This window comes from Equus przewalskii, chromosome 6 (assembly GCF_037783145.1).
Source record: "Equus przewalskii isolate Varuska chromosome 6, EquPr2, whole genome shotgun sequence".
In the NCBI taxonomy this organism is placed as follows: Eukaryota; Metazoa; Chordata; class Mammalia; order Perissodactyla; family Equidae; genus Equus; species Equus przewalskii.
The window spans coordinates 1,859,111-1,886,573 of NC_091836.1; the positions used below are offsets into that span (position 1 = coordinate 1,859,111).

General features: G+C 51.4%; 1 protein-coding gene and 1 long non-coding RNA gene across 5 annotated transcripts in view; one reads left to right on the forward strand and one right to left on the reverse strand.

Moving 5' to 3' along the window:
* Positions 1-8,360: 8,360 nt before the first annotated feature.
* The window catches only part of LOC103562963 (zinc finger protein 555), a 28,673-nt gene continuing 9,570 nt past the window's right edge, over positions 8,361-27,463 (forward strand). Inside the window, exons 1-6 of one of the 4 annotated variants that reach the window (XM_070622465.1) lie at positions 9,678-9,693; positions 10,875-10,972; positions 12,486-12,560; positions 15,589-15,715; positions 16,904-17,095; positions 17,849-20,708. In XM_070622465.1, the coding sequence (XP_070478566.1) occupies positions 10,970-10,972; positions 12,486-12,560; positions 15,589-15,715; positions 16,904-17,095; positions 17,849-19,035 (1,584 nt within the window). In that variant the 5' untranslated portion in view covers positions 9,678-9,693; positions 10,875-10,969 and the 3' untranslated portion in view covers positions 19,036-20,708. Of the gene's footprint in view, positions 10,973-11,500; positions 11,519-12,485; positions 12,561-15,588; positions 15,716-16,903; positions 17,096-17,848; positions 24,128-27,463 lie in introns of those variants that run through there. The other 3 variants (XM_070622466.1, XM_070622467.1, XM_070622468.1) reach the window with 3 other exon arrangements.
* On the reverse strand, positions 15,710-23,423 carry LOC139083773 (uncharacterized). The gene is made up of 4 exons (XR_011540696.1): positions 23,304-23,423; positions 22,108-22,291; positions 18,685-18,896; positions 15,710-15,985 (listed from the first exon to the last, which is right to left on the reverse strand). It is a non-coding gene; the product is annotated as an uncharacterized lncRNA (long non-coding RNA).

Genomic DNA, 27,463 nt, shown 5'->3' on the forward strand with positions numbered 1-27,463 from the left:
AGCTGGTGGGCGCCCTGTGGCCGGGAGGGCTGTGCCAAGAGGCGGAAGTTGATAGCGGGATTCGAGGCAGCTGTGGCTTATGCTTGAATTACCTGGGTCTCAAAAGAGGGGAAAAAATATACAGCAGAGACCACACCCAGGCAGCCATCTGGGCACCTCCTAATGGATGGAGGTGCCGTGTCAGGGGGCTGGGGGCTCTCCTCGCCTTCTCCTGCACTGAGCGCCCGCATGGCCTCCCTCTGGTCCCCATGCAAAGTCCAGCCGTGGGGTCAGCACCCCCAGTTGTGTGCTAGACAATTGGGGGCAGTGGGAGGTGGAGCCAGAGACCTCAGGCTCGTGGGCCGCAGGGTCCCCACGCGGGCAGGTCAGGACGCCAGCAGAGAGCGTGGCTGGTGGGTGCATCCAGGACAGCCGCGGTGCGCTTGAGGGAGGCCTCACCGGAAGTGTCCGTGTTTCTCCCAGCCGCTCTGGGACCTGTAGGTGGTTGGTCCCTGAGGCTGAAGTGACGGCTCTGACCCCTGGAGCAGCAGCACAGCTGGCACCTGTCGCCAGGGGCCGGGGGCCTGGGGCTGGGAACCTGCGGGCGCTCCAGGAGGCCCCGGTGCCGCGCAGTGTCTGCTCCTCCGCCCCGTCCCCTCCCGGGGTTCCCACAGGACTCCAAGGACAGCCTGGAGTCAGGATCCGCGCCAACCCCTGCCTCGCCCCTACGAGGGAAAAAGGGAAATAAAAACAAGAATGGAGCCTGTGTGTTCTGCCATCCTTGTAACATTTCTGCACAGACTTGCTTGTTGGATTTTGATGAGACCTGGACACTAAAGGGGGCCCCTGTGCACCCTGGCGGGCCGCCTCCGGCTGGGTCGGGCCTGAGGAGTCGGCCCGCGGCTTCCCATCCCTGCCCGCACCCCAGGCTTCACGGCTGCTCTTGCCGTCTGGAGACTTCAGCCAGAATCTCGAGGAGCCCCGTCACACACGAGACTCCGGGAAGAGCCGTGGGGCCTTTCTAGCTGGTGGCCTCCAGCAGCCCCACTCGCCACCCCCGAAGGGGCCCGTGGTGCCAGGGGACATCGTAGGACTCCTCACAGAGGGCTTGGGTTTGGCTGCCTCCCCACGGGCTTGTCACAGGCTGGGCATCTTCGGATCAAGGCCAGTGTCCACTCCTTCCCGGTGTCCTCATCCAGCAGCAACCTGGCAAGAGGTGGTCCGCGTGGGGCCTCACTGGCGAGGACGCCTCTCTCTTGGCCCGGGAATAAGCAACGTCGTCTCCTAAACTTGAGTTCAATGCAGACGTTGCTGGACGGCCCGGGGGCCGGCGGGGGACTGGGTTCAAGTCCCAGGGTTGGACTGTCGGGTGGTGGGGCCGTGGGGAGAGCTTCCAGCACGGCCTGGGCCAGGAGGGTCACCCAGCTCACCGTGGCTCCGGGCACAGTGCCACAGGCCAGTGCCATGCTCCCATGTTCACACCCCACCAAGCTCCTGTGGGCGCTCCGTGCAGCCCCCTGCGGCCCATGAGGCTGGGGTCAGCTCCGTCTCAAAGGTCGTGGGCCCCTGGTTAAGGCAGGCAGTGTGGGCCATCTCCCCGGCCAGAGGCCAGCTCACGGATGGACAAAGAGCCCAACTGGGGCTGGTGCTGACAGGCCTGTGTCTTGCTGAAACCGTGCAGACTTGAAACTTGGAGAATATAAGCAGTTGGGCAAATGCAGCCTCTCGAAGAGGCAGCCCCGAGGACACCAGAGCTCCAAGGGCCGCCTCCCCGGGACACCGTCTGTGCACCCGGTCCCAGCCCCGCAGACTTTGCACTTAGGAGCCATTGCATGCCCTTTTCTGCTTGAGCCACTCTGAGTGGCCATTTGTCACCTGCGACCCTGTGCTGGTCCTGAGTGGAGGTCCAGACCCAAGGTTCTTGCCTGGGGGGACCGTAGCGGTCCTCACGTCCCTGTAGCCACAGGAGACGGGGCAGGGGAGGGAGAGAGGCAGGACTTGCCCACGACGTGCTCACCACCCCGAAGTCCCCCGGGGCCTCTGCAGTCCCTCCCACCACTCCCCGCACATCCGTTCATCTGCTTCCGTCACTATCGATGCTGTGAACTTTCTAAAGTTTTATATAAATGAAACCACCCAGGACGGCCTCTGTATTGATTGATCGGCTCTAGGCTGGTTCCTGGTTTCATCTTTCTGGGGGAAACACCTAGAAGTGGATTCTAGCTTTTCTAAGAGGTGCGACGTGACATCTCCTTGTGGGTTGACTTTGCTTTTCCCTAAGGATGTTGAGCCTCTTTTCCTGTGCCTGTTTGCCATCCGCATGCCTTTGGCGAAGCCTTGGCATCTCTTACCCATTTCTTTTTTTTTTAAGTTTGGCACCTGAGCTAATAACTGTTGCCAATCTTCTTCTTTTTTCTTTATTCTTCTCCCCAAAGTCCCCCCGGTATATAGTTGTATATTTTTAGCTGTGGGTCCCTCTAGTTGTAGCATGTGGGACGCCACCTCAGCATGGCCTGACGACTGGTGCCATGTCCGTGCCCAGGATCCAAACCGGAGAAACCCTGGGCCGCTGAAGCGGAGCGCGCCAACTTAACCACTCGGCCACGGGGCCGGCCCCTCTTACCCATTTCGATATACTAGCGGTCAGTACTTGGAAAAGGAAGTATTTACGTGTTTAAAAGACACCATTTATAATAGCATCAGGCACCCAGCAATAAGTTGGACGTAGGATGTACAACTGCTCTACACCGGAACTCAAAATATTGTGGAGGGAAATGAGAGATGTAACATGTCCACGGAGGTGGAAGGTTCATAGGTCCTGTTCCCACCCAAGTGGATCTACAGATTTAGCACGATGCCAATTAAAATCCCTGCGGACTTTTTTTTTTTTTTTTGTAGGAACCGACTAGGTGATTCTAAAATTTGTATTAAAATGCAAAGAACCTAGGAGAGCCAAGGCAATCTTGAAGAAGAACATGAATTTGGAGTACGTACACTGTTAGACATCAAGAATTTCGTAAAGCTACAGTAATTAAGAAAGTTTGGTTCTGGCACAAGGATGGATGGGTTTACCGATGGAGGAAAACAAAGAGGCGCCCAGAAACAGGCCCCACGTGAAAGACCCCCTGATCTGCACCAGAGGCATCAGCACAGATTGGTGGGGAAGGACGACCTCTTCAGCAAATGGACCTGTCAATGGAGAATAGCGATCTCTGATCCCTACCTCACGCCATCCACAAAAATTAATTTAAATGGGCCACAAATCACAAATGTGAAAAGCAAAACCCTAAAGCTTTTAGAAACATGAAGAGGAATGTCCTCAAGACCCTGGAAGTTGGCAACGTTTTCTTCCTTTAAGTGAGGAACAAGGAGCAGTCAACATTGAAAGAAGATGGCCAGACTGCACTTGTAAAAATTAAGAACCTGCTTTCACCCAAATATTAGGAGAGAAAACGCAAGCCAGAGGGTGGAGAAGATTTTTGAAATATTCACCAGCAAAGGACTCGCCGCCTTGACGCTTAGAAAAATGCCAGACACGCCAATAAGAAAAAGACCTTTTTTAACGGGCAAAAGATGCTTCACCAAAGAACCAGTCCACACTGCCAACAGCCATATGAAGTGGTATTCAACATCAGCTGTCGTTAGAGAAATGAAAATTAAAACCACAGCGGAGGGGCCGGCCCAGTAGCACGGCAGTTAAGTTCATGTGTTCCACTTTGGCGGCCTGGGGTTCGCTAGTTCGGATCCAGGGCGTGGACCCATGCACTGCTTGTCAAGCCATGCCGTGGCAGGCATCCCACATATAAAATAGAGGAAGATGGGCATGGATGTTAACTCAGGGCCAATCTTCCTCAGCAAAAAAGAGGAGAATTGGTGGAGGATGTTAGCTCAGGGCCAATCTTCCTCAAAAACAAAAACAAAAAAACCCCAAAAAACCCCACAATGGAATACTCCTACACATCCACCGGGATGTCTAAAACTAGACAAGACTATGTGCTAAGGGAATAATTATACACTCCTGGCAGGAATGTAAATCAGTGCCACCAATTTACAAAACTCTGGCCACATCTACCAAAGATACTGTTCTGTTTATACAACGGAAGTCTACACAGCAGTAATGGAACTCATCTCCGCTGGGCTGTCAACACGGATGAATCTCACAGACGACATTAGGCGAAAGAAGCCGGACCAAAAAGAGTAGGTACCATAGGCTTACATTTCTACGAAGTTCAAGATCAGGCGAAAAGACTCATTTATAGGTTCGCCCAAAAGTTAAACATAGAATTACCATAAGACCTAGCAATTCCACTTCTGAATATATACCCAAAAGAATTGAGAGCATTTTTCCCATCAAATAGCAAGAGATCTCAAGATGGGCTGGTGGTGCCAACGCCCCAGCTCTTGGTGGCGTTTGTCCTCATGGTTGCATTCCGGTATTGCAGCCGCATTCCAGGGAGGAGGAGGATGGAAGGACACAGGCAACATGCACGTGCCAGATTTGTCTCTCCTTTTTTTTTAAAAAAAAGAAAAATCAGGAAAACCATCGCTTTCCCAGAAGCACCACCCATGAGGCATCTGCTGACTCAGCGTTGGCCGGAACTGGGCAATGTCAGCCCCTCAGTGGCGGGGTCTGTGCGTGAGAATGATTCAGCGACAGGGATGTCCCCAGTGGCCACTGTGGGGCAGTTTCAGCAAGACATGAGGAGGGAAGTCTGTTCGCCACGGGAAGCACAGTTAGCTCGAGCTGAAGAAGGGGAGAGAAGGAGGGCTGAGTAGTCTTGGCCGCCATCTTTCTGGGCCTCAGTTTCCTCCACTGTCCAATGCAGTTACAGAAGCTCTCTGTCCCGCTTCCCCAGGCCTCAGCAAGAAAAGGAAGAGGAAAGGGTTTTGGAAATACCCCAGGGCCTTTGCACTGGCTCTTCCTTTGGACATGCATATTCAGAGCTCACTCTCCCACCGAGCCTATTGGCAGCCCCTAGGAGGGATCCAATCAAGACTTGCAGAATCAGTGAATAGAGGAGGCAGACAGCAGTACTGGGTGTGTCCAGCGGGTGGCAAAACCTTACCACATGTAGCCATTCAAGGCTCACGCTAAGAGAAGGTCCCCGGATGGAAGCCATTCTAAGATGGATGACAGGTGTCTTGCTCTCCTACACCAGTCCAGAAAAAATACAATATAGGCCGTGTGTTGTTTTAAATCTTCCAGTAGCCATGTAAAAGGAAACAGGTGAAGTTAATGTTAATAATATATTTTATTTAACCCAATGTATCCAAAATATTATTTCAATATGTCATTGATAGAAAAAGCTATTCATGAGATATTTTATAGTCTTATTTTTCGAACAAAGTCTTGGGAATCTGGTATCCATTTTATAACACTCACAGCATATCTCAGCGTGGAATAGCTACCTTTCAAGATGCAATAGCGCCCACTGTATGGGACAGCGCGTTACTGGACCAGAAGATGGCAAAGGAAACCTCGGGCGTGAAGGCTGTCTGTGCTGATGCTGGGCCGCGCTAGGACACACAGAAATCTGCTAGTCGCTCCCGGTGAGGCCTCTCTGTGCCCCCTTCCCCTGTTATAACGTGGATCTGATGATAACACCTGTGTCTCCAGCCCAAAGTGTTGGAGAGGTCCCCTGTAATATGACCCATTTTTAGTGGGCTCCCCCCGCGTGACCTCACCAAGTCACCGAGATGGAAGACAGACTGGATGAACTTGTCGCATGGATGGTGTTGATGAATGCTTGAAACAAATGACCCTGGGAGCACGACTTCTCTCCGTTTTTTGTTAAGCGATAAAGAATTTCCTCCTTATGAAGGTAGTTTGAGCTGGGCATCCTGTTCCTTGTTGCAAACTGCAATCAAACAAACGATCTTGAATGTTTTATCCATCACCTAAAGGAATTGCCCCAGAATGATGCATCCAGAGAGAGTTAGAAAAAATCAGGGTCTCCGATTTGATAAAAGCTACGCAGAACGCCATTTATCCGCTGAATGAAAGACAGATGACGAAAAGACAGTTGATATGGTCATTACCAAAACAGTACATTTCTGAGGCATAGGACACCACATCGCCTTCAATGAAGCTGTGCACACCAAATGTGATTTAAAAGTTCAAAATATTCAATTAACTTTGAATCACTGCGTAATTTCACATTTATCCACATTTGGAATCGCAGGTTTGCTCTCCATCAATGAGTAAAGGAGACAAGGACTAAAGACAATTACTTAAGTAGAAAGATGAGACATTAGATTAATTTAATTAGACCTTGTGGTGAGTTTAAATAGTGTAGAGTTGTTCTCCGATAAAGGCTCTGTTCTCTTATGGATATGCAGGATGAATCTGCTGTGGGCTGAATGTTTTGTGTCCCCCCCAATTTGTATGTTGAAATTCTAATGCCCAATGTGATGGCATTACAAAGATAATTATATTTAATTATCATATTATATATTATAGTATAGTAAGAATATGTTATTTATACCATATCAATATATTAATTGTAGTAGTTTTATTTTAATGGAATATTAATGTCAACATATTAATAATAAATATTATTAAAACAATTTTACTAAGATATAATGGATTATATATTTATATAATTTGTTAACAAATGGCAATAATAATTATTTTAATGGCAAATATTTCTCTCTCAGACACCGTACTGAATAGATTTTCTTCCTTAGACAGGCCGCGCATGCGCCAGAACTGCCTCGGGAGCGCGTGCGCGCTCTTGGGGTCGGAGGATGTGCGCAGCCGCAGGACACATTAAAGTCCTGCAGAGACACCGCCCGCCCGGAGAGGGCGCTGTGGCTCAACTCGCATCCCCCTCCCCTCCCCCTCCCCCTTGAATCAGGAACTCAGTCCCGCTCCCGGCGCCTTCTGGGACTTGTAGTTCGCGGCCTCGGGGTGCGCAGGCGCAATGCCGAGCCGTCCTGGGCGCGCGTCCGGGGCGGCGGCGGCGGCGTGAGTTAATGCGGGGCTCGGGCGGGGGGCGTCTGCTCCGGCCGCGGTGGGGCCGAGCCGGAGGTGGGGGGGTCCCCAAAACGGGGTGCACGGAGCACCTCTGCAGCGGCGGACCCCGGCAGGACCCGGTGGCGCCCCAGCGCTGCGCCCTGAGTGCCACCTGCCTCCGCACCTGGGGCCGGAGCGCTGGGGACCCCCTGGTCCGGGCCGCGGCGCCACCCCGAGCCTGGCCCCGGCGGGGACGTTAGGTGGACAGGGGGCGGGGGGCGGAGGCCCGGGCGGGGGTCGGGGTGGGGGGTGGCCTTGGGCGTTCCCCTGCGGGTTTGCGCCACCTGTCACTCTGGATGCAACAGGAGAGTCAGAGAGGCCGAGCAGCTTGCCACGGCCGCCCAGCACCCAGAATGACAAAGTGTGACCTTTACCCTGTGGGAAAGCCCCTGGATGAGAGACCCGCTGGAGCAAACCTGTTCTGTGCGGAATAGAGCTCCCAGGCATCTGAAAGGAGAATGGGGCAAAGCCGTTTGCTGGTAAAGGCAGAGGGGCTGGAACGCCTGGACTTCTGAATGGAGACCCACTCGGGCTCCTTCTTGGACTGGCCAGGGGGTCTCACCTGGGCGATTCTGCTTCCCTGCCCCAGGCGACACTGGGCGGTGTCGGGGACATCTGTGGCCGTCACAATGGGGGTGCTCCTGGTATCAGTGGGTGGGCCCAGGGATGCTGCTCATCCCCCCACAACCCCCAGGACGGCCCCCAGAGACAACCCGGCCCAGGGTCCAGAGTGCGATGGGGAGACCCTGGCTTACACTTTAGCAATGTGATTCTAGCCAGGAGCTATACGGGTCCCCTGCATTCACGCCCAGGCACACCTGCCAAGGAATGAGGGAGCAGCTGGCCGTTCTCCCAGTGTCCCAGCACCAAGCACACTGGCCTCCCCACTTCCCTGGAGTTGATTTCATTTTCCGTGCGAGGAAGTCCGCATCGGGCCTTTCTTGTGACAAAAGGGTGAATTTTGGTGGTTTGAGCATTGAGAGGGAGGATCCTGAGGCAGGTGCCGCAGGCCTGGGTGGGTGAGGGGGCCTAAAGGGGTGGCTGACATCCACCGCTGAGGGAGGAGGATGGGTGGGAGAGCATGGCTCTGGAAGAGCCAGGAGGAGGCTAGACTGGGGCTCGGACCCATAGCCATGAACTGCAATTTAAAGTCCTAAGAGCAGAGAGGGAACCCCAGGCAGTGTGGGGGCAGGGTTGTCAACCCCCCCGGGCACTTGCAGAGAATCCCTTTGGCACCCAGGCTACGGGGTGGGCAAGGAGCGTGGCCTCTCTGTGCCTTCAGTGTTCGTACAAGTGTCCTGGGGCCGCCGTAACGGGCCACCACAGACTAAGGGGCTTAGAACAACAGAATTTTATTCTCTCCCAGTTCTGGAGGCCCGAAATCCGAGATCAAGGTGTGGCAGGGCCGAGTTCCCCAGCGAAGGCTTCAGGGAGGACACTTCCTGCCTCTCCCAGCTTCTGGTGGTGACTGTCAACCCGTGGTGCCCCTTGACTTGTAGCTGCATCACCACGATCTCTGCCTCCACTGTCGTGTGGCCTTCTCCCTGTGTGTCTGTGTCCCTTTCTTTAAAGGACACCAGTCATATTGCATTAGGGTCCACTCTACTCCGGTATCACCTCATCTTAACTAATTCCATCTGCAAAGACTCTATTTCCAAATAACGTCCCATTCACAGGGTCTGGAGGTTAGGACTTGAATGTATCTTTTTGCGGGACATCGTATAAATGGAGTCCTACAATATGTGGCCTTTTGTGTCCGCCTTCCTGCACTTAGCATGACGTCTTCAAGGTCCATCCACGTCGTAGCGTGTGTCAGCGCTTCGTTCCTTTTCATGGCTGAGTCATATTCCACTGTGCGGATGGACACATTGTTGGACGCTGATGGGCACTGGGGTTGTTTGCACCTTTTGGCGATTGTGATAATGCTGCCGTGAATGTTTGTGAACAGGTTTTGTGTGGACGTGTATTCTCATTTCTTCCGAGTGGACACCTCGGAGTGGCGTTGCCGGGTCAGATGGAAACGATGTTTAACCTTTTGAGAGACCTCTCGATTGTTCTCCACAGTGGCTGCACCGTTTTCCATTCCCGCCGGCCGTGCACGGGGCTCTGGTTTCTCCGCGTCCTTGTCAGCACTTGTTATTGTCTGTCTTTTTGGTTTTAGCCATCCTGGCTGGGGTAAGCTGCTGTCCCACTGTGGGTTTGATTTGCATTTCCTAACGACTCGTGAAGTCTAGCACCCTTTCATGTGCTTATCGGCCATTTGGAGAAATGTCTCTTCTTTAAGTGAACTTTTTGTTTAGAAATCATTTTAGATCACAGAAGAATTGCCGAGGTGGCCCGGAGCCTTCCTGTGTCCCTTTCCCCAGCTCCCTCCGGCACTGTTCTCTCTCTCTCTTTTTTTTTTTTCCCCCATTATCACCCCCAAGGAGCCTTTGTAGACACGTTTTTCTTAATTACCCTTTTCCATGAAATTCTTTACTGGGGGCGGGGCTACCTTTTTTTTTAACTTTTAATTTTTAATTAATTATAGACTCATGAGATGTTGCAGAAACAGGATAGAGTCTCATGGATGCATCGCCAGCTTCCCCCGTGGTGGCGTCTCACACAGCCAGAGCACGCCGATATGGACGCCATCTCCCCCATGACGTTTTAACACCAAGGATGTGTTCATTCACCGGGGCTGCCATAAAGCCCCACAGGTGGACAGCTTAAACCAGAGACGTTGGTTCTCTCCTGGCGCTGGAGTCTGGGGTCCAGGTGTTGGCAGGGCTGGTTCCCCCTGAGGCCTCTCTCCCTGGCGCGTGGGCGGCCGCTGTCTCCCTGTGTCCTCATGTGGTCGTCCCTCTGTGCGTGTCTGTGTCCTCATCTCTTCCTCTTAAAGGACCCGAGCCAGATCAGATTAGGGCCCACCCTAAGGACCTCATTTTACCTCTTCAAAGGCCCTGTCTCCAAATATAGTCACGTTCTGAGGTCCTGGGGATTAGGGCGTCAGCGTAGGAACCCTGGAGGGACACGTTTCAGGCCGTAACGACAGACAGACATGCTGTATATCAGCTTATGCGCTATATGGAGAGCTGTGCTTTATATGTAAAAAGAACGCTGTTTTTCCTCTTCCCCACCCCTCTAAGAACAGATTTGCACCATCTCAGGGGTGACACCGCCCCGGTGGAACGCATCCGCTAATGTTAACATCTTATCGTGGAACGTTTATTAAAACTGAGGCATTAGCCGGAATGTGCTTCCCAGGGGCTGGGGGAGGGGAGCGGGGCGTTCTTCATCGACAGGTGTAAAGTTTCGGTTTAGCAGGATGCACGAGTCCAGGGAGGTAGGACAACGTTGCGCCTACAGTCAATACGACACTGCATTGTACGCTTACATTTGTCCCAAGGATGGAGCTCGTGTCAAGTGTTGTCACCACAATACAATTTTTTTAAAAAACCCACTAAGACATTAACATTGCTTCTGTGCTATTAGCTAGACGCAAACTTTATTCAGATTTCCCCCGATTTTCCGCTCATGTCCTTTTTCTGGCCCCGGACCCCATCCGGGATCCCATGTGACGTGTAGTCCTTGTCTGCCCCCGTCTGTGACGCTTCCTCAGACTTTCCTTGTGGTCCATGGCCTTGACACTTGAGAGCGCCGGGCTGGGCTTCGGGAGGACGGCCTGCCTGCAGGTGGGGTGTGTCTGACGTCGTGTCGTGATTTTGGGGGAAGACACCCCAGGGACGAGGCGTCCTCCTCGTGTCATGTCCAGGGTCCCTGATGCCCACCCCTCATCCCCGGTGATCCGAACCTCGATCATCTGGTGAAGGTGGGGTCTGTGGAGCTTCCCCACCCGAAAGTCACTCTTTCTCCCTTTTTGTGCTCTGTTTGTTGGAAGCGGGTCAGTCGGCCCACGCTGAAGGGGACGGAGGTTTGCGCCGCCTCCCGGAAGGAGAAATACTGACGACTGTACAGACATATCTGAAAACCGTGATGGTAATTAATAAATATCGTGGGGGCGTGAGCTTGGGGCTGTGCAAATGTCCTGCTTCTCCTTCGAGCCTCACCCACCTGGCCTGATTCCCGCTGCAGACAGGCCGGCCATCCGACCTGGCCTGGGTGGGGGTGAGGGGTCTGATCAAATGTCCAGGGCGATCATATACCAGGGAGGGTGGGGGGTTCTGGCTAACGTGACTTAGCAGGGTTCTTGCTAAGACTGAGTGATGCACAGAGGCCCTGGGAAGCCCGGAGGTTGAGGCCCGCTGAGACGAGGGCTCCGAGGGCCCGACTGAAGTTGATCCAGGAGGAAGGCCTGTCACTGTGCAGAGGCGTCAGAATGGACACAGCCCCGATCCCCCGGAAGGGCAGGGGGCCCCGTGGGTGTGTGGGGAGCTCAGAATCCCCCCCCAGGCCTAAGGGGCACGTGTTCCTGCTTCTCACGGTGAGGACGGACAGGTGTGACCTCACACACCGAGCCTCGCACACAGAAGGCACTCAATAAACGCCCGCTGCCCTGCCGTCATTTCAAGCTGACGCGTTCCGGTAACAGCCACTGATGGGCTCGCTACCCTGGGTCAACTCTCCTTTCTTTGCTTCCACGGTGACACCCAAATCTAGGGGACATGGCGCCAGGATTGTGGGTGGGGACAGACCCGTCTCCATCCTTCCTGCTGCCGTGCCAGCGGGGTTTGGCAGAGGAGTCCAGCAGAAAAGAGAGGAGTCCAGGAGAGGCGGAGTCTGGGGGCCCGCTGTGGGGAGGGAGGGGTGACCCTGAGACGGGCGAGGGGGTGGGCCACCTGCCGGCATCAGGACAGAGCCTTCCAGAGTTTGCTTCTGGGAGGTCAGACTGGGTTGAATGGTATCCCCCAAATTCGCATCCGCCCAGAACCTCAAAACTTGACCTTATTTGGAAATGGGGTCTTTGTGGAGATAACTGGTTTAAATTAGGATGAGGTCACCGTGGCGTAGGGTGGGCCCTAATCCAGGGACTGGTGTCCTTATAAGAAGAAGAGGGACAGAGAGAGAAGACGGCCACGTGATGATGAGGCAGTGACGGGTGATGACATGACCATAAGCCCAGGGATGCCTGGAGCCCCTGGAAGCTGAAAAAGGCAGGAAGGACCCTCCTTCCTGGAGCCTCCGGAGGGTGCGCGGCCCTGCAACACTTTGGCCTCAGACATCTGGCCTCCAGAACAGAGAGGACAAGTTTCTGTTGTTTTAAGGCCCTTGTGTGTGGTCCTTTGTTTCGTGGCCCCAGGACCCTAGCACGGGTGCTTCACGATAGAACTCGTGCACTTTGTAAACTCAGCTGAATTGGTTGCTTCCAAGACCGTCAGTGTCTTCATCCATGAATTGGAGCCATTAAGACTCCTGGCCTCTGTCCTGGCGGCCGTTGACCACGATCTGTGTGTGAGAGTCACCTCGGGCAGTTGGAGGGGTCGCCAGGCCAGATTCCGGGCTTGGGGACCGACCTGGGTCTGTTCTTCACTCGGCCTTTCTCCCCCCACAGCTCTGCCTGCCCAGAAACCTGCTTCTTCCCCTCCGAGAGGAGAGGATGGCTGAGCACCTGCCCCCCTGGCCCCAGGTGAGTGGGGACTTCCTCCTCCCCCAGGAGGCGTCCATGTGTCCAGAGGGAAGGCAGCCCCCTTGCTATGCCGGGGCCTAGGGGGACCTCCCTGTGAGCGTCTGCGTCCAGGTCCTCACGCTTCTCGTAAGCGTAGCAAAGACGCCCACTGCATCCAGCAGGCATCTCTCCAGACAGGGGAGCTGTGCCTCCTTCCTAGGGCTGGGGGCATCCGCGCAGCCTGAGACCCCACACTTTCGCCTATAGAGCCAGAGGGGCCACCCCGGAAGGTGCCATCCTCTTTACTTAAATTTTTTTTAAATTGTGGTGAAATACACGTAACATAAAATGTACCATCGTAACCGTTTTTCAGTGCCCAGCTCAGCGGCATGAAGCACATTCACGTTGCTGTGCCACCATCCCCTCCATCCGTCTCCAGAACTTTCCATCTCCCCAAACTGCAGCTCTGTCCCCATGAAACACTGACTCCCACCCCTCCCCCAGCCCCTGGCCCCCCATCTACTTTCTGTCTCTGTGGATGTGGCTCCTCTGGGACCTCCTGTGAGTGGACCACACAGTGTGTGTCCTTCTGTGTCTGGCTCATGTCACTGAGCATCACCTCCTCCAGGTCCATCCACGTTGTAGCAGGCGTCAGGATCTCCTTCCTTTTTAAGGCTGGAGACGACTGTGTTTAATAGTGAAACTGCTTTCCTCGGTAAGGTGTGTGTATCAGGAGAAAGCTGAGCGAAGCAGAGGCAGCCATCAGACACTTGGGACATCAGATCCGTCAGAAGTGGGTGACGGGGTCCCACCCCCCTACCTCGAGGCTTTGGGTGGCAGCCGCAAGTTTCGGAAGGCAGTTGGTCTCTGCGTCAGAAATATAGAGCTGATCGACTGTTCAGTTCCAGATGGTCCAGCCCTTTTCTGTGGACATTTCAGCCAGCATCCATGATGTTGTCATGGTTAGGGCCCCTGGATCTGCAGTGGTCCCCAAGTCAAAGCCCTGGTCATTGCACCTGGACCAGCTTCCAGGTGAGCCTGGGGAACAGTCAGGTCTCAGCCCGGCCCCCGTGCAGGCAGAGAGGATCTGTGAGTGCACAATTCCAGAGGGAGCCCGCAGCTTGTCTTCCCGGCAGCAAAGCAGAGACGCCTCAAGGCCAGACCGCTGGGCCCTTGTCTGTCTCAGCGTCCACATAGAGACGGACCGCAGGAAAAATCACGAGCTGTGGAGACTTGTTTCTTTGTTTTTTGAGGAAGATTAGCCCTGAGCTAACTGCTGCCAATCCTCCTCTTTTTTTTTGCTGAGGAAGACTGGCCCTGAGCTAACATCCGTGCCCATCTTCCTCTACTTTACACATGGGACGCCTACCACAGCATGGCGTTTGCCAAGCGGTGCCATGTCCGCACCCGGGATCCGAACCCGCGAACCCTGAGCCGCTGAAGCGGAACATGCGCACTTAACCACTGCACCACCGGGCTGGCCCCTGTTTGGTTTTTAATATTTAAAGAGTCTACATTTTAACCTGCCCAGCAGGACAGCAAAAAGCAAAGAAGCTGTGTCCCACTAGGACTTTTTTCCCCCAGCTTTCCTTGATTGAGATGATCTCTCTATTGTGAAATTATAATAATATATTTGCATAATAATAATTTTAATATAATTATATATTATAATAATGTGAATATATTATTATATTTAATAAATAGAAAAACAATAATATTTCATGCTAACTTTTTACTATACATCCATATGTAATTGTCACAAAATACAAAGCCGTCATTTTTGTGCCTTTTTCTTTTAACTGCGAAGTTACTCAAACCCTTGCAGCGAGCTTAGCAATCATAGGGTTAACCTGAAACCTCCGGGAAGAACCAGCTGGAATGCGGGGGGCAGAGGAGGAGGAGCCGCAGCTGCAGCTGGCTGGAGAAAGGCTGTTTTTTTCTGCTTCGTCTAAAATTTGGGAACTAATTTAACCTGTTCTCCCGCTGGAAGGAATGAGCGACAGAAACGTTGAATATTTTTGGTCCACCTCAAAGCTCACCTTTGGGAATGTTCCAGCCCTTTCTCCTCCTGAGGGGAGGGGAAAGAGACCAAAGGCATCACCAGAAATGAGCTTTTATTTAAAAAAAAAAACCCCTCACTTCAGCCAGGATGGCCCAAACCAGCCGGGGGGGGGGGGGGGGGGGGGGGGTTGGGGGGGGGACCGGGCAGGCCCGTTCCCCTGGAGTGGATCTGTCATTTTCAGATTCCGCGGGTAATTTTCAGCCCTCATGACAGACAGCAGCCCAGCCTCCGGTTCAGAACGAGGATGCTGCAGGAGTCGGCCAGGCAGCAAACATCCACATGCCCCCTCCGCCTGCCTGATCCCAAAGGATGCTCTCGCCACATTTCAGCGAGTCGGGGGTGGAGTGGCAGATCCCGCCTGTTACTCCATCTGTGCCTTCGGACATGCCCCTCCAAGTCATGGCGGCCGAGAACCAGTCCCCACTGAGCTCAAGTCGGGGGCGATGACCCCCCTGGTCACATGGATGCTGGCTGCGGCTTCTCGGTTCTCTGACCGGATCAGTGGCGGGTGCCGTGGCCGACGTGAACTCATTAGCCCTCGCTCCAACCCTGTGAGGTTGAGATCTCCTCTCCATTAAACGTGAGGCCAGACCCCAGAAGGGTCAGTAAGAGACCTGCCATCCATCTCATGACCGTGCAATGGCAGAGCCGCGGGTCTATCAATTTTCAGTGTCAGCCGGGGGAGGTTCCCAAGTGCGAGTGTCATACTCACAGATCCAAAAGTTAGAATCACCAGTTCAAGAAGAAATGGGCGAAATCCCGTCAGACCTGTGCGCGGGCGTCCTTGCTGTGTTTACGGCGGGCCCAGGGTCTGGACATCCTCTGACAGTAAGCTGATGACAGGTACCCCCCCAGGTGCTAGTGGCATCTGACTTCTGAACGTGCTCCCTGCTCAGTCTGAAGTCCCCGGTGCCACCACCCTCAGCCCCCCTCCTGCGAGCGTGGGTGGGGTGGCCCTTCTTGAGCAGAACCCATGTGGCCTTTTAGGAGCTGGTGACCTTCCAGGATGTGGCCGTAGACTTCTCGCAGGAGGAGTGGGAGCTGCTGGCCCCGGCTCAGAGGACACTCTACAGAGAGGTCATGCTGGAGACCTGCAGGAACCTGGCCTCCCTGGGTAAGGCCGGCGCCATCCTTCCTGTGCTCTGCAGTTAACGCTTCATAGCATGCGCTGGGTGTCAAGAGTGATGGTAGGAAGTGGGGTTTGTGGGTGAACAAGACAGCATGGTCCCTGCCCCCGTGGGGCTCACGGTCTGCTGGTTTCTTCGGTCTGTGATAGCCGGAGCTGCTGGTGAAATGCTGATCTTAGCTAGGGCATAGATGGCATCTCTGATTCCTGGTGGGGACACAGTCTGGGCATTTGGACTCTCTCTGCCCAGGAGAAGAGCTGTAATTAAAAAACATTTTTTTTATCATGATAAAGTATATATAACATAAAATTTGCCTTTTTTAACCATTTGTAAGTGTGCAATTTGGTGGCATTAATTACATTCACAGTGTTGTACAACCAGCAGCATCATTTCAAAACCTTTTCATCACCTCAAACTGAAACTCTGTCCCCATGAAACACTGACTCCCACCCCTCCCCCAGCCCCTGGCCCCCCGTCCACTTTCTGTCTCTGTGGATGTGGCTCCTCTGGGGACCTCCTGTGAGTGGACCACACAGTGAGTGTCCTTCTGTGTCTGGCTCATGTCACTGAGCATCACGTCCTCAGGGTCCATCCACGTTGGAGCAGGTGTCAGGATCTCCTTCCTCTTTAAGGCTGCCTAATATTCCAGTGTGTATATGGACCGCATTGTGTTCATCCATTCCCCTGTTGATGGACACTCGGGTTGCTCCCACCTTTTGGCAATTGTGAATCATGCTGCTGTGAACACAGGTGTGCAAACATGTTTTTGGGACCCTGTTTGCAATTCTTTGGGGTTTATACCTGGAAATGGGATTGCTGGATCGTATGGTCATTCTATGTTTAACTTTTCAGGAACTGCCAACTGTTTTCCACGGCAGCTGCTCCATTTTACATTCCCACCAGCCGTGCACAAGGGTTCCAGTTTCTCCACATCCTTTCCAATGCTTATTTTCTTTTTGCTTTTTAAAAAAATTCTAGCCACCCTAATAGGTGTGAAGTGGCATCTCACTGGGGCTTTGATTTGCCTTTCCCTAATGAGTAATGATGTCGAGCATCATTGGCCGTTTGTATGTCTTCTTTGGGGAAAATGTAAGATCCACAATTTTTTAATTAGGAAAATAAAATCTTTAGCTTGGTCAGTGTGCTACCACTCCAGTGTGCTTTTTCTCTCTCAGAAGCCTTGAAGAACCTGATTCCTGAATCAGGTGCTGAGGATGGTACCTCTTCCCCAGCACAAACCTCTCGAGTCACCAGTCTCTCTCCGTGGACTACGTATTCGCTCTTTCAACCAGTTGTATCTTTCCACTTGGAGCAAGGAGAAGCCATGTGGATGGGAGAAAAAGGGATTCCCCAAGCTTCTTGTCCAGGTGAGAACCAGGCAGATATGAGCCATTGGGATGGGAGCAGCGTCATGGGGACTGTTGGTCACAGATTTCTCCACAGAGGCACCAATTGTATAAGGAGAAAGCCGAGGTCCTTGGTGGCACTTTCCCAGATGCCTTCAGTTCATCCTCCAGCAACTTTCTCCTTTTACGTACTTGCTTCTACTCCCTCTCTTTGGGTGCAGAGAAAAGAACATCCCATTTCCTTCTTCTTCTTCTTTTTTTTTTTTTGGTGAGGAAGATTGGCATTGAGCTATCATCTGTTGCCAATCTTCCTCTTTTTGATTGAGGAAGATTGTTGCGGAGCTGACATCTGTGCTAATCTTCCTCTATTTTGTATGTGGGACACTGCCACAGCTTGATGAGTGGTGCGTAGGTCCGTGCCTGGGATCTAAACCCTTGAATCCTGGGCCGACGAAGTGGAGGTGTGAACTTAATCACTACGCCACTGGGCCGGCCCCCATCTCTCTGCCATTCTTATTCCCCTATTTGTAGAGTGGTTCCTTCTACATTTATGTTTTTTCCCGTTTCCCATCGTCATCAAACTTCTTCGGCTGCATCCTCTCCTCGGCACACCAGCATACTGATCCATCTCTCTTTTCCTATCCTTATTCCATGCTGAAAGCTGATATTTGCAAATGAATCCACATGTGCCTTGTATACATTGGAAATTCTTTTGTCCCACCATTCTTAAGTTAGAAGTTTCATTCCTTTTATTCCCCCCTCAATTTATTTCAGGTTGGGAGAACAGACCGGAAAACCATGAGTCAATTTACAAGAAGGTGGTTTGGCGGGAAGAACCACCTGGTGGTATGAACATCATAAAGCTCCCCAGAGAAGGCTGGGGATGTGGTCGACTTGAGGAGAACCAGGAAGACCCCCAGAGGCTTTTGAGGCGAATGGCGTACATCCGCGTGAAGGCATTTGCTCAGGAGAGCGCTACTGCGCAGTACGAATTTGGGGAAAACTATAATCGGAGCTCAGACCCTGTTTTATCCCAGGGAGGTTCTGTAGGAAAACATTTCCACAACTGTGACCTAGATATTGAGAATCTGGTAGCTGATCCATTCTTAAACCATCCTCAGACGGGATACACAGACCGGAGATCCTGTGAAAGTAACGAATGTGGAAAAGACCTCGGCCAGAATAGTCCCATCATTCAACACAAAAGAACTCAAAGAGGGGAGAAAATGTCGGCATACGAGGAAAGTGGGAAACCATTTAATCGCGGCATGGCTCTTACGATACACAACAAAATTAACACAGTGGAGAAGCCCTTTGAATGTCGCCAGTGTGGGAAAGTGTTCAACCGGAGGCATTCTCTGAGTGAGCACCAGAGAATTCATACGGGCGAGAGACCGTACGAGTGTCAGGAGTGTGGGAGGGCCTTCACGCACAGCTCCACCCTCACCCGACATCTGAGGACTCACACGGGAGAGAAGCCGTACGCGTGCAGTGAGTGTGGGAAAGCTTTCAACAGGATCTCGTCTCTTACCCAACATCAGAGGATCCACACGGGGGAGAAGCCCTATAAATGCGAAGACTGCGGGAAATCCTTCTGCCAGAGTTCTTACCTGATCTTACACAAGAGGACGCACACAGGCGAGAAGCCCTACGAGTGTCACGAGTGTGGAAAGGCCTTCAGCGACCGGTCGTCTCTTAATCAGCACGAGCGAACTCACACGGGCGAGAACCCCTATGACTGTCGTCAGTGTGGGAGAGCCTTCAGCCAGAGGTCCTCCCTGGTTAGGCACGAGAGGACGCACACTGGAGAGAAGCCGTATAGCTGTAACGAATGCGGAAAAGCGTTCAGCCAGAGCTCGTCCCTCGTCACCCATCAGAAAACTCACACTAGTCAGAAGACCTACAAAATGATTGATTGTGGGAAAGCTTTCTATCAGAGCAGCCACCTTATTGGATTTTAGAGCTTGCTCACTCCCCCGGAAAGCATCTTTTAGCGCTCTACCACATAAATATGATTAGACTTCATTCTGGTGTACTCCTGGAAAAGCAGTAGGTTTATGCCACGCTCTCAAAGGAAAGCACTGAAGTCCGGATCTGAGAAGGGGCCTTTTAATGGGGGAAATTGCCACTGAGCGGTACCCGATGAGCTCCATCCTCTAGGAAAAGATCGGGAAATGCGAACACAAACGTGGAATGGGGTTTTGCTGAGAATTATCACATGAATTTAGTGGTTGAAACAAAAGGCATTCTGTTTCCACTTTTTGTTTCAAAAATCAATATTTTCATTTCAATGTCGTGTTTCAATATTTTACTTAATCCGTCCATCCCTGTTGGTTGCTTAGCTAGGTTCTGACTCGTCTCGCACACTACGATGGAAATGCAGGGCGTACGCAAAGACGGAAAGCGCCTTGGCTGCGCGGTGAAAAAGAAAAAGTGCAAACTGGAATGTGCAGTTCTATCAAGTGAAGTCAAAATATCCACGTAAATGGACAAAGGCCGGACAGAGGTGTGGAGACATGAACAGAGTTTATTCGTCAGGGTTATCTGGTTGTTTGTGACTTTCTGCATTTTTCTGTTTTGTTTGGTTATGCTATAATCACTCTGACCGTGACTAAAAAGCAACCTCGAGGGATCTCGAGTTTCATCAACCAGTCAGGGAGGCTTATGGGTACCAAGATGGTAGGTAGAACTTGGGATAGGGAGCGGTGGAGCGACCTTTGGTGGCCTGGGAAAAGTCCCAAGTGTGCGATGTACTTGCCAGAGTAGGGAGCAAGAGCCCTGATATGCATCGGCATCATTCACCATCAACATTTTTTGGGTGTATACCATATTCCGGGTCCCACGCCAGCACTGGTCTTGGGGTAACTATTTTGTGACAGCATTTCATTGTGAATTATACCGTGTATCATTTTGAAGTGATCTTTTTGTCTACTTTCCACCTCTGGATTTTTTTTTTTTTTTGAGGAAGATTAGCCCTGAGCTAACATCTGCTGCCAATCCTCTTTTTTGCTGAGGAAGACTGGCCCTGAGCTAACATCCATGCCCATCTTCCTCTACTTTATATGTGGGACGCCTACCACAGCATGGCTTGCCAAGCGGTGCCATGTCTGCACCCAGGATCCAAACCGGCGAATCCCGGGCCGCCGAAGCAGAATGTGCAAACTTAACCGCTGCGCCACCAGGCCGGCCCCCACCTCTGCTTTTTAAACAAAAGTAATCTGTTTGTTTCTGGTATAAATTTTCACCTCCTTTGAATTTCAACTTTTTAAATCTCCTGTGTCTCATCTTTACCATATAGTTGGATTTTATTTTAGGATTCTTTTTTTTTAAATGAATACATTTATGCCAATTATTGCTGTGATAAATGATGTTGACTTTAGTTCTGCTAATGTATTTTATGTCATTTTTGATACTTCTTATCTTTTATTTGTATTGGAGGACTATATTTCTGGTAATTTTAGAAGGTGTATTTCCTGTTTTAATTTCTTTGGCATTTTATTTTGTTACAGTAAACATTATAATTAAACATATATTGTGATTTATCCACATTAAGCCATTTTTGAGGGATGGAGAAGTCAAAAGCAGAGTATGTATACCATAATGGCATTTCTATAAAATTTGAAAACTGGGACAATAATGTTATACACAGTTTATGGATCTGTATGTCTGGCATGGCAATAATAAACACAAGCTTGTGATTATGGTTTCCCCCTGGGAGGAGATGGAGGGGAATGGGATCCTGGAGGTGACACACAGGACATTTCAACTCTATCTATAATATTTTCTTTCTTTCAAGAAATCTGGGGGCTGGCCCGGTGGCTCAGCAGTTAAGTGCGCACGTTCCGCTTCTCCTCGGCCCGGGGTTCACCACTTCGGATCCCGGGTGCAGACATGGCACCGCTTGGCAGGCCATGCTGTGGCAGGCGTCCCACATATAAAGTAGAGGAAGATGGGCACGGATGTGAGCTCAGGGCCAGTCTTCCTCAGCAAAAAGAGGAGGATTGGCAGCAAATGTTATCTCAGGGCTAATCTTCCTCAAAAAAAAAAATCTGATAGATATAGTAAACCGATAGAATTTAGGAAAGCTTAGTGGTAGATATATGAGTATTCAAGATGTTATTTCCTGCCTGTTCTGTATGATTGAAATGTTTCATAGTAGTTTTAAGTGTCCCCCCTTCTCCCTATGTTGTGGTTATTATTAATATATGCCTTCATGAGGAATGCAGAAATCTAACGTTCTGCTATTTTCCAAATGTTTTGGGATAAAATTTCTGGTCAGAACATCCTCAGTCCCGAAGAGCTAGATAGGCGCGTGCCGCATAGCGATGTTTCAGTCCACAGTGGACCGCATGCATGATGGTGGTCCCGTAAGACTAGTATCCTAGACACTAGGTGTGTAGCAGGCTATTTCCTGTAAATACACTCTATGATCTTTGCATAATGACAAAATCAGCTAACAATGCGTTTCTCAGAACTCATCCCCGTTAAGTGACACATGACTGTATTTCAAACAGAAAGACGCAAAGATGTTCTCTGAAAAACTGTCGAGATGTATGATAGTAGGAGCAGAGCCATGCTGAAGGAGCACATGGAAAGCTCAGAATTATCTGATGCGAGATGGGATGGGAACAGGAATTATTTGTGCCCCTCACCAAGCAATGCTATCTTCGCTCCAGACCCACTGTGTGAGTTCCCCGGGACTGCGGTAACACATTGCCACAGATTTACTGACTTGAAACCACCAATTTATTCTTGTAACAGTTCTGGAGGTTGGGAGTCCTAAACCCGGGGCGGGCAGGGCGGGTCCTCCCGGAGGCCCCAGGGGAGGAGCGTGTCCCACCTCCTCCAGCTTCCAGAGGCGCTGCGTCCTGGGCTCGGGGCCCCTTCCTCCGGCCTCACGGCCAGCAGCGCAGCGTCTCCATCTCGGCCTCTGACCCTCCCGCCTCCCTCTGCTCAGGACCCTGGGCCCCGGGAATCCAGGGTCACCCCCATCCCAGGGGCCTCGACTTAGCCCATCTGCAGAGTCCCTTTACCTTGTAAGGTGACATAGTCACAGGTTCCGCTGAGGAGGATGTACACGCCTTTATGGGGGCTGTCACTCCGCTGCCCACCCCTACCCTTTCATCCTTTGCTGGAAATGCCGTAAACCACCTTTCTGCTTTGCCAGCGGCTTCCCGTTGGGCCGTGCTCACAAGTCTTTGCAGGGAGGGTGGGAGGCTGGAGGAGGAAGACGGGAGAAGAATTTGCTCGTTTCTCTCCCTGTCACTCGTTGCGTGTTTGAGACTGTCTGTGTTACCTCTAGACATGAATGACATCCCAGCATGGTCTAAATATCTTGAGTCACACTTCTTTTCCCTCAGATTGTCCTACTTGTTGCTTTTCTCCCCTGTGGCGATGAGTATCTTTTGAAGAATTCAGAGACCGGCCTCATTTTTCACCCTAATGCATGAAATGACTTGTTCTTCAGGAGCGTTGCCCACGGGGTCTCTGTCTGAACACATTACGGCAAGCAGACAGCTGTGCTGGGGGTACCTGTCAGCACCAGTCTTAAGGCAGAGTTCCAAATTCCATGCTGATTTTTTAAAACTTGGCATTCATTATTCATATTAAACCAAAAAAATGCATATAACCGTATTTTATTTTTAGTGGTTTATAAATCCAATGAGTAATTTATTTTTAACCCAAATCTGCTTTTTTTATGTGTTAATCCTCTAAACACTAATTTTTATGAAAGCCTAGAATCTTTCGGCAAGCCATAAAAAGTAAATTTTTAAAATTCTGTTTGTAAATAAAATGACAAGTGATATGAGTTTGGACGTCCCCTTAATCTCTTGGGAGAGAATGTTTTCTAAAAGGAGCAGGCATATTAAATGCATTAGGTTTTTCACCCCCGTCTATTAAGTGTATTAAGAGTTTTCCAGTCCATCCCACATTTATATAAGCTTGTTGTTGTTTTATATCAGTTCAAACAGGAATTCAATTGCCTTAGGGATATAATACTCTTTTTAAAAAATAAAACTTTTTAAAAAATATTGTGGCAAAATCCTGAGAAACGTTACCATCTTAAGCATTTTTAAGTATGCATTTTCAGTAGAATCAGGTACGTTCATACCGTTGTGCGATACAGGGGCTTTTCATTTTCAGAATTCTCTGGGGAGACACTAAAAGCCTGATCTGACGTGAATTTCCTCGCCGTGTAAAGTGTACCCCTGAGGATTTTAATACACACGTGTCTGTCCAGTGGTTGGTCTGCGCGCAGGCTGGGGCCGCGGGGTCGCATTCCCAGAGCTAAAGGACCCAGGGCGGTGGTCGGCTGACCTCAAGCCCCAACGTCGGGGCGGGGAGGAAGGAGGGGCTTCTGGTGTCAAGGGTCACACGTCAAAACGGAGCCGGACCCCGCCTTGCCCGCGGTGACGTCACTGTTGCCTCTGTTCTTAAACAAAGGGCACACATCCACGGTGACCTCGGCCCCCTGACATCGGAGGTCACCAGGCCCTCCCGTCCTGTCCTGTCTCGGCTTCAGACTAGGGTCGCTCAGCAGGTAAACTGAGTCAGAACATCCTGGCCCAGGAGGAGGACGAGGAGGGGCCACCGCTGCGGGCAGCGGCCGGGACCCACGTGAGTCCCGGCGGCCTGTCACTCAGGCTGCGGGAGACGCGGGTCTGGGAGAACTGTCCAATCAGGGATGAGAGGGGCGTGGCCCGGGAAACAATCAGGGACGCACGAGCGTGACCCAGAGAACTGTCCACTCAGGGGTACCAGGGGCGGGTCTCGGGAAACTGTCCAATCAGGGAGCCTTGGAGTGGGAGTGCCCGGAGCACCACCCAATCAAGACGTCAGAGTCAGGAGTACTATCTAATCAGGACGCGGGGGCCCAGAGCCCCGTCCAATCAGGCCCAGGGGCGGGCGTGCTCGTATCCGCGTGGACGTCGCTCTCGTCCCGCCGCGTCCCCGCGCGCACCTGCCCCGCGCGGCCCCAGGTGTCCCGTCCCGTCGCTGTCACCTGCCGGGGCCGCGGGGAGGACGCGCGGAGAGTCGGAGCGGGCGGAGATGGTGAGTGCGCGGGCCGGGCCGAGACGCGGAGCGGCTGGTTCGAACCGGCGGGAACCGGCCGCGGGACTGGGTCTCCCCGCGCCCCCCGGGGCCCCCCGAGTCCCCGCCCTCGGCCGCTGGGTGCGTCCCGGCGTCCCGTCCCCGCCTGCGGTGACCCAGATGCGCACAGCTGCCATCCGCCCGGGGATCTGGGACTCTCAGCCCCGGGTCGGGGCCTTGGGGGGCGGGCGGGGAGTCTGGGGAGACCGACTTGGGGGCCCTGGGCCGGGAGGGGCTCCTGAACCGTCTTCGGTCCCTAATTGACCCCCCGCCCCGGTTACGGCCTGGATGGTTAGCTGTCAGCTCCCCGGACGCTGGTTTGAGGAGAAAAGAAATGATTCCTGGCCCCCGGGTTCTCCCGGTGGAGGGAGAGAACCAGCCCGCAGGACAAGGACCGCCCACCCGGGGAGGCGGCGCCCCAGCGCCACAGCCAAACGCACTTGAGACCCGGCGGGGACAGGAGCCGGTGGCCTTTGTTCTGGGCGCTCCAGTGAGCGATGGGCGAGGGTCCACGTGGGAGGACGGCCATTTGTCTGTTGCAGTTCAGCACCGCCCCTCCCTGGGTTTGTCCCCTCGAAAAGCTGTGTTCGCTCATTGAACCTCAGTTTTTCAGCCAATGTAAAAACAGTTAATTAATAGAGTGGGGAAACAGAAGATAAAATATTTCTAGAGGGACGAATTTCAGGAAAAATGTGTGTTACAGTCCGTTCAAGCATGCATTTTTAAATGCCTCCCATGGGGTAGTGAGTTTCTCAGGTCTATTTCTTTGATAACACATGGAATTCCAGGGTTTAGCCTTGAAAATCCTCCTGGGGAAAAGGATGTCAAAGAAATAGAGAAACTCTCCCTTTCACTGTGGCTCTAGAGAAATGAAGACGTTCCCACGAAGTGTGGCAGGTGAATTGGTGAATTATAAAGATTCACCAAGATACCAGTTATTTTCCTTGGCAGCGTGGGTACTCTGTGACAGTAGGTAATACGGTTTGCTATTATCTGTAATACACTTTGCTTTAACCCACAATAAATTGATTATTGTCCATGGAAGCGGTGGGAGTACAGGCTTCTTTCTTATTTAGACAAGAGTCTCTCGCCGTCCCGTCTATTGAACTGCCTGTCATTTCTGCCCCTGCTCTGCAGCGGCTGCCCTGTTGCGATGAAGTTTCGTCCTACACGTGGGCCTGTTGCCCGGCTTTGTTCCTGTCCGGGATCTAGTCGTCCAGTCCAGCTGTCCATCACGTCAGGATCACAGCAACAGCGCCTGTTGCTTTAAAGTCCTTGCTGTGTGATAGGCAAGCTCTCCCCGGCCCCGGTTCTTCAGAACATTCTGGCTGTTTCGGACATCTGTTCTTATTAGGAATGTAAAATTAGTATTTGTCCAGTCCGAAGAAACATACCTGGTTTGGGAATTCAGTGGAATTTTTTGAAGATCAGAGATCTCTCTTGGGAGGGTTGCTGTCTTGGTAACGCCGAGTTCTTTTTAAGAACGTGTGCTGTCTTTCCTTTGATTTCATTTTGTTACCATCCTTAGACTTTTTAATTTTTCCGTTCACTTCTTTTTATAGCCTTCATTAGAATTATTTAGTACTAATTTGGTTTTTACCATGATATGTGTTATCTTTTCAAGATGAATTTTCCCAACTTGCTGTCATTTTTAATTAGAAAGGTAATGGAATTTATTTGTATACTGCGTTTTTATCCTGGAATCTTGTTAACAATCTTATTCTGTGATTATCTTTGTGTTCTGTTGGTGTCCTACAGGTACAGTTGTTAGAGTTACGCACTAAGACGTGTGTTTTTCTTTTCCATTTCTTGTACATTTGTTTATTTTCTGGTAGTTCTGGATTGGCTCTCTAGGATAATGTGGACTAAGCGAGGTACTAGGCGTACTTCATTTGTACGCAATTGTTTTGGAGAAAACAGTGAACTTCATGCCATTTCTATGTTTTTTGTTCTTTTTTGAGCAGCCTCGTATCAGCGTTTGCTTATCAGGTTGTGCACGTTACCTTCTCGTCCCCAGTGGTGAGTCTTTTCTGTGCGTGTGTTGAGAGTTATAAAATAGTTTTAGGCAGCACTTAAGATGAGTACAGGTAAATCATATTGATTGATTTTGGAGTTTTCTATTGTATAATATAACATCAGTGCAGGAAAATGCATATGCCATATGTACACTTGACAGAAATACTAAAAAATAATCCTCTGTGAAATGAAGTTGAGCCCTAAGTGTTGAATAAGCTTTCACGCCAGACACCCCACTGGCAGTGAATCCCCACGGCAGGCCCCCTTACTCTGCAGCATGTTCAATTCTGTGAAGATATATGTGTGTGTGTGTGTATATAGTTATGCCTATATGTATATTGTTAGCTGTGTAGACATATATATATATTTTTAAGCAATTTAGTTATCAATTTGCACTGTTGTCTCAAATGGTTATTTTCCTGTTTTCTTTTCCTCTGCCCTGCAGCCAGTCATTCCTATCTATCTATCAATATAGATAAATACGCACGCACGTGTGTAGATATGTCTGTCTCCTTCCTGATCCCCTCACTGTGACACATCTTCCTTAGGACTTATATTGGCTTCGCGTATTTATTGTTTTCCGCTGAAAGAGTTTCAGACCCACGTGTTCAGAGTTTTTGTTTTGTTCAGTCTGTAGCCCCAGTGCCTGTCATCCTAGGACCTGTGTAGCCGGAAGCTGAATAGATTTAACGAGATGGCAGAGAAAGAGGTGAGATCCTTCTGGCGAGCGGTCTCTCGTGAGACGCAGGGCTTGGCGGGGAGAAGGAGCGTGAGCATGTCAGAGTGGAGTCGGAGGTTCCTGGTGGCCACTCTCCATCGTGCCCGGCAACCGTGAGCTTATCTCATCACACTGGGGAATAAGTCACTACAGGTAACCAGCTGGAAGGTGGATGTGGAAGAAGGGCAGGTGTCAGGAGTTGGCGTGACATTACCGACTGTCTGCGTTCCTCTGCTGTGAACCAGTTTTGACGTCTGCTTTGCAGTTATCATTAGAATATTTGAGCTAATGTGTATGAAGCTCTCTGCAAAGTCTTTCTCATGTAATGGATGCTCAGTGGCACATTGTAAAAGTTAGCGTTGTACAGGGGGTTCAGCTGTGCGATGGTTTCAGGAGGTGTGCTGGGGGTCCCTGTGTTCATCGGCGGGGGCTGCTAAAGCAAAAATCCTGGAGACAGGGGGGCTTCTAAACTGCAGAAGTTTATGCCTCACCGTGCTGGAGGTTGGCGAGTCCAGGACCAGGCTGCCGGCAGATTCGGTGTCTGGTGAGGCCGCTTCCTGGTC